Genomic DNA, 6966 nt, shown 5'->3' on the forward strand with positions numbered 1-6966 from the left:
TTCCCCATCCTAATGCCAATTGATTTTCCTCCATCACCATGCAAATTGGGCCTTGGAACCCTTCTCGAACTATACTTGTGCTGCTTTCCATCTTCGTCCTTCAAACCTTATGGCTGACCCATTGTGAATTTTTTCTTACGCAACACTTGTTGCCACCCCTCTTCAATCTTCATCATTCATGCATGCCTCATTAACATGACCATCAGGTACGTGAGGAGCCAATGATTCCGTAACCACATCCTTCCCTTTAACAACTCCTAATTTCTCACCCGAATTACAAGAATTCTCACCCAAATCGCGAGCTTCCAATTCAACCTCTTTTTGAATCTCATGATTGTTGTGTGGCACTAGTGTCGGGGCTTCATTATTTTTTCCATCATCACCACAAGAATCACCGTTTCCTTCCAAGGACTCCTTCTCCCTGCACAATGATTTATCATGCCCATACCGTGCACAAGTAGAACAAATCAGCTGTAAACTCTCGTACTCCACTTCATGAGTCATACCCTCCACTATAATATGTTTGATTACAGGCAACCCAAGATTAATTTGAATACAAGTTCGGGCATATTTTCCTCTTTCTGCAAGCTTAGTGGCCAAGTCTACTTTTACCAGAACCCTATTGCAGAAGCAATTTGCAACATTGCTTGTTCCTGGTAACACCAGATTGGAAGTCCCGAGACTCGAATTCATACTAGCGTTGATCCGAAAGATTTTTCGCATGGCCTAAAATCCACGTCCCATAGCTTTACGTGTTTAAATGGATTTTTAAATTATGTGACTTGGAGTTAAAACCGCTCATTAAAATCGTCAATCTCCCATATTGCACTTGAAACATTTCCATTTGTAGAATAACAACGTGAGAAAGTTGTTAGTTTAAATTTTAAAATATAGATGAGATATAAATTAATTAAGGTAGATCTAAACAGTAATAAACATATATCGAATTTTATTTTTTAAATTGGTCAAATTTATTTTTTTAATATTATTTTATTATTTTAAAAATGATAATTTTATACTTACAAAAATTAAATTTTTTATAATTACAGGTACTCGTGTTTCGTTTACACTGTAAACGAAATACGTGGAGTATATCAATTTTCACGTATTACGTATTACGAAATATGTTCAAAATTATTTTTTTTACACTGTAAACAAAATATAAGATGCAATACATTTTGGTAAAAACACTAGAAATGATGTAAATCGGTAATTAATAAAATTATTTAATTTATATAAATAAAAAATCTCTTATTTTCTTTGTCAAAATCAATTTATATACTCTTCATAGGTCAACTATTTAGCATCATTTTTGAAATATGATTTGTTTGAACCGCTAAGTTTATTGTAATTTCAACTAATTTCATATTCATAGCCGTAACTGGTTTCTAACAATTTCAATAAAGAAATGTTACTTGAACAACCTGGCGTGCCAGCTCTTCCACCTGTTTGTCTCAATGCAATTTTGTCAATGAATCAAGTTAATTAGTCTCTCCGCCAGTGACTTTAATGCGTTACTGAAAAACTGATATAGAGCTTCAACAATTATTGTAGTATGTTATTAGACAAGTTGACATAATTAAAAATGTGTTTGAAAAACCAATTTGATCATCACATGAAAACTAGAAGACTAATTTAATTATAAGATGAAAATTAGAGGACTAACAATTTATTAAAACTCCTTGTTACTATTGTATATTATAAAATTAGAAAGTGTATATAGTTATAATTATTAAAACATAGTAGATATAATATTGGTTTCTCTTTTTTTGGGTTTTTTTGGTATCTTTCAGTCCACCAGATCAAAGACTACACCGTCACAAATTGGAATTGCATTTGAAGATTTGCCATTAGCTACATGCATATAAAAGAAACCATCCTCCCCCCCCCCCCCCCCTCTCTTATTTTTTTTCCTTTTCCGGGTCCGGTACACCGTACACAAGTCCAAATGACTGAACATCTGATTAACATTTCCTTGTAGTCACAAATTTCTAACTTGTAACTGAAGTTGGTATGATAGTGGTGACAAGTGAATCTCCAATGGAATCATCAGAAAATTAAGTCCCAACTATGGAATACTTATTTACAAAAATAACCTTGTCGAGATACAACTTCTTTGAACTAAAATTAGGTACATCTAGACTTTTAATAATGACAGATTAATAACTGTCTCTATACCTGTTTCTTCTGTTGGAGGCAATGGAAATCCTCTGATCTCGAAGCATGTTCAAATTGGGAGCCAGCAACCGAGTGTAGCGATCAAAATACAAGAGCTGCTTCAAGAGAAGCGCAAATTCTCGAGGAAACTTCAATCCGTATGATTCACTAACTCGAACCTGTTGCACGCACATGAAAATGAAGTATATTAATAATCAGATTCAAGAAAACCAACATCCAGTTTAAGAAATTTCACAGAAAAGGAGTATCACTGTCATAAATGGATCTCCCAAGTTTATGACCATGGAATGTTGAAAAGTGGCAATGCTTCAAATAGCAGTAGCCACTTCTCATTGATTTGCAACCTTAGTTCAACTATAGCTTACCACATCAAGGAAGAGTGCATTCATTTGCCTCTCATCGAAAACTATATTAGCAGAAACAGCGGTTGCATTAGTCCCGCTTGCGGTTGCTACAACTAGTTCACTGTCCAGCTCCTGCATTTGAATTAAGCATATGCACAAAAACAAAATGCAATAAAAATCAACTCATGTGGGGAGTACTCTTAGAAAGTCAGTCACTCTTTGATAGAAGTATTTCTCTACAACAATGAAAATAAATTTTCTCAAGGTCAAGGGTCCAAACTGTAGAAACAGCCACTGGAATAATTATTAGGTTAGGATGCGTACATTACACCCTTTGGGTGCGGCCTTATCCCAGACCTAACGAAGGATGCTTGTGCACCGGACTGCTCTTTATTCTTTGCCAATTAAATAACTAAACTCACTAAATCACTAGCTACTCACACGAAACCAACCTAACTACAGTATAGACTACCACCTAATAAGATAGGATTTTAATTTGTTTTTAAGCCAAACATTTACCATATTTGCAATTTACAAACAATTCTCCGCCAAAATGATACTAGGGTGCACACATGACACATCAGTATACATATACATAGATATGCGGTGTTTCTACAGAAATGCACAAACATAAGGGAGTCACATGCCATTTTTTCACATGACCACCTTGTGTGTATCACTATTAATCTTTCCTTTATAAAATGTCATGTGAAGGTCCCACCTCTTAAATTAATGGTGAGACATCACACATAACTAAAATATGTGAAGAAAAGAGCTACTCCCCATACTATGTAATCGATCTCATGACCATGTTGTGTGGAGAGAGAGAGAGAGAGAGAGAGAGAGAACCGGCACGCAGCTTTATAACTTCTATACTTAATATGTCTCAAGATGGACTATGGCTCTATAACAAGTATCAGGGAGTTACAGTGCTCACCTTTATCGATGAGAATACTTTTTCCAAATCTCCTGCGAAGGCCTTAACATCAACATCCTTATTCGTAGCACCCATTTCAATTAAGGAAGATGCCATAGAGTCATAATCGTCAATGGCAATTGAACCCAAGAAGACTTCCATAGCAGCCCATGTTTTGGGGGATATACGCCCAACAATTCCTGTTTATTAAAATTTGAAACTTCTTATAGATTGTACATGCTACAGAAAAATATGAAACTTTTAACTGATGATGACAAACACCACAACAAATGTTATAACTTACGTAGAATTATTTGTAAATCATGAACAAGGAAGATAAAGCATACCAAAGTCAAGAAACCCAATACGGCCATCCCGTAGAAGCCATAGATTTCCTGCATGTACATCTGCATGAAAAGACTCACATGCAAGTAAACTTCCAAACCTGCACTTTCATACCAAGATCCACAAATTCATATTTAAGAGTCACTATACATGTCTTCAGATAAATAAAAACGGGGAACACACAGAAACATTAATTGCAAAAGGAAACTCAGAGCAATACCACACATTGAGAGCAGTTATAAGGCTGGTTTCTGGATTCGGAACAAGAGAACTTATGGAATCTAGATCAGTTAGAGGAACACCATAAAGTCTCTGCATAGTTAAAACCTTCTGTGTACTGCAGTATTTATACACTTTCGGAGCTGTTGCCTCTCTTGTGAGTCCCATGTTTTCCAAATATCTCCTGAAAGCCTCAATATTTGCAGCCTCCTTGTAAAAGTCAACTTCTTCAAGCATAGACTCCCTTATGTCTTTAACAATACCAACCTACTCGACAGATGTGCATTACAAGCAAGTTCTAGCCACTGGCGTTTACAATGATGAAAACCATAATAATGAACAAATGAAAATAGCAGTTCTAAGATTGTTTTTACATGTAGAAAAGTAGAAAGAACAAGAAATTTGGTGAATGGAACAAGAACACTTTACTCTTCCTGAATAGATACTTAAAAAGGTATCATTCTTCATATTGTAAACAAAATATGCAAGGAAAGTGGTCAATTGTTTATACCAGCGATGTTCGGCTTATTTCAGGATTCAAGAACTCCAATATCCGAGCAACAACATAAACAAAATTAAGATCTGCCACTAATACATCCTCTATTCCTGGTTTTAAGACCTTTATCACCACATCCTCCTGGCTGCCTTTTAGCCTTGCACCATGAACCTAGATGTAATATATACCAATTGCATTAGCAGCAGCGAAAGCAACACACAAAAAAACGTTGTTCTTAAAGAGATTTTAAAATACCTGTGCTATGGAGGCAGAAGCAATAGGAGTTGGATCAACGTACTCATATACACTTTCTATTGGTCTTCCTAATTCCTTACGCAATATTGATTGGATTTCCTCAAAAGGAACAGGAGGAGCTTTATCGAAACAGTTCTGAAATTCTTGTACATACTCAGGTGGAAAGAGTGTAGGAGCTGATGCTATGAACTGCCAACCAGAAATATAATCAACAGACATCAATTATCAGAGGTGGAAAGAATTTTTGTAAAAGATCATATCAAGTGGTTATAAAATTTTATCTTCTGTACTAAGTACTAACATTTTCCAACTCCAAATAAATGAATATTGAACACAACAGTTAAAACACCTAAGCCTTATTCCATTAAGTGGGATTAACTATGTAGATCAAATGATACCATAATGCCCTAACATGAACATGTTTGATGTTTCCATGAACCAATATGGAGTTATCCTATACTGTAATAATCAAGCATAATAAGTTTTTACTTATCAAATAAGAGTATCAAATAGAAACAGGAAAGAGCGAGTTGGGGAATCAACTCATACCTGACCTAATTTGATGTATGTTGCACCCATGCGTTCAAATAGCCTCCTCAAATAAAAGGGGGAAAGTAAACCAAGCTGCAGTTCAGGTGGCAACCCAGCAGATGAATTTGACAACTACAAATTGTTGCAAAAGAGTTAATACTCCTAATTTTTCACTAAAAAAATTATCAAGAAAGATATTGACACATTAACTTATGTTCCAAAAGAAGCATGCATATAAGTGTCTTAGTTATACCTTTGATAAATCAGTCAACCACTCTTGACCGACCCCAACAAGGGCTTGAACGCCTTGAGCCAGCCTAAAGACTCCCCTAGGGCCTGTGTTGATGGATGTCTGCACAATGTCTTCCACCAGCTTGGGCAAGTTTTCAATGTTATCTGATGCGATTTAAAGCAAATCCTAGTTTGTTAAATTTGACACTCCAACATATAATTAAAAGAAGAACAAAATCACAATTTTAAATGAAAACGTGAGAAATTATTGTTCCTTAGTGAAACAAGATTCACACCATGTAATCCCTTTAAATGATTTGCAGAACTCTATTGATTTTAACATCCGATCCTTTAGCAGAAAGAGTTAATCAGATTCAGATTCTAAAACAAATGAAGCGTGACAAACGAATCCAATAATCTTACTTCAGAAACTAAAAAATAGAAATTGGAGGAAATTTTGATTTGTTTTGCAAAATTAAGTCCTGAACCGTAAAATCCAATTAACAGCCAACAAAAGCTAACAGCAACAAACCAAAAAGCATCGCAGAAGTTTCTAATTTTATTGAAAATGGACCTTGGATACGGCGAGAGGAGAAAAGGTCCTGAGCTTGAGCATAGCGAGCGAAGAGAGTGAAACCCTTTGACTTGGAATTGGAATGAGCTCTGGTGTTAGAAATTGAAGGAAGAGAAAAACGAAGAGAATGGTGGTGGTGGTGGTGGTGGTGGAAGGGGAGTGGCAAACGAAGAGTACCACCTCTGAGGCCCGAAACCGCCATTGGTGAATTGAAATTGAAGAGCTGAGAGCTGAGAGTGAAGTGTGTGTGGAACTGAAAAGGCCGCGTGGAGTGTTGGATTCAGTTCAGTGTTCACGCGGAGGAGGTTGTGTTATGAATTTGGAGTTTTTCTATTTTTCCATGGTTTGATTGTTACGTTGATTTTTATGGTGGTTGCAGTGACCAATTTGAACAAACCACCCAACACCCATGCAAAAGACACAAACCAGGGGTGTAATAATCAGTACTACTACTTTGTCCCTTAGGTTTGGGATGCCTCCTATTTTGGCGTCTAATATTTTAATTATGTTATTTTTATTCTAAAATATTTAAAATAGTATCAATATTATTTTATCTTAAATTTTTTACTAACACTTAATCGAGATGATGTCATATACTATTATCCTATTTAGTTTTTGATAATTTTTTTTATGAGACATAGCACTTTAATTATTCTTAAACCTCAACCAGGTCCCATCTATTAAAAAAAAAAATAGACAAATTGACTCCTATTATCGAATGACAAACGATTATCTGCTGATGTGTCAGATAATAGTATCAAATGTCACCTCCAAAAAATTACAAAGACTAAAAACCTTCTCTATCTCTTCTTATTTTTCCTTCTTCTTTCCTTCATCAATGACGGATTTCAATGTCATCCCTTACACAACCACTAAA

The 6966-nt window shown here is 35.5% G+C and overlaps 1 protein-coding gene across 1 annotated transcript; it reads right to left on the minus strand.

Annotated features, from left to right (window-relative positions):
* Positions 1-1949: 1949 nt before the first annotated feature.
* On the minus strand, positions 1950-6552 carry LOC107609248 (Protein kinase superfamily protein). The gene is made up of 10 exons (XM_088493004.1): positions 6090-6552; positions 5538-5680; positions 5303-5416; positions 4754-4942; positions 4514-4669; positions 4004-4269; positions 3786-3883; positions 3460-3638; positions 2544-2654; positions 1950-2336 (listed from the first exon to the last, which is right to left on the minus strand). The coding sequence occupies exons 1-10, from the start codon at positions 6289-6291 to the stop codon at positions 2160-2162; spliced, it is 1635 nt and encodes a 544-aa protein (XP_088349130.1). The 5' UTR covers positions 6292-6552; the 3' UTR covers positions 1950-2159.
* Between the last annotated feature and the right edge of the window lie 414 nt (positions 6553-6966).

Source organism: Arachis ipaensis, chromosome B7 (genome assembly GCF_059453495.1).
Source record: "Arachis ipaensis isolate K30076 ecotype BB chromosome B7, ASM5945349v1, whole genome shotgun sequence".
NCBI classification, from domain to species: Eukaryota; Viridiplantae; Streptophyta; class Magnoliopsida; order Fabales; family Fabaceae; genus Arachis; species Arachis ipaensis.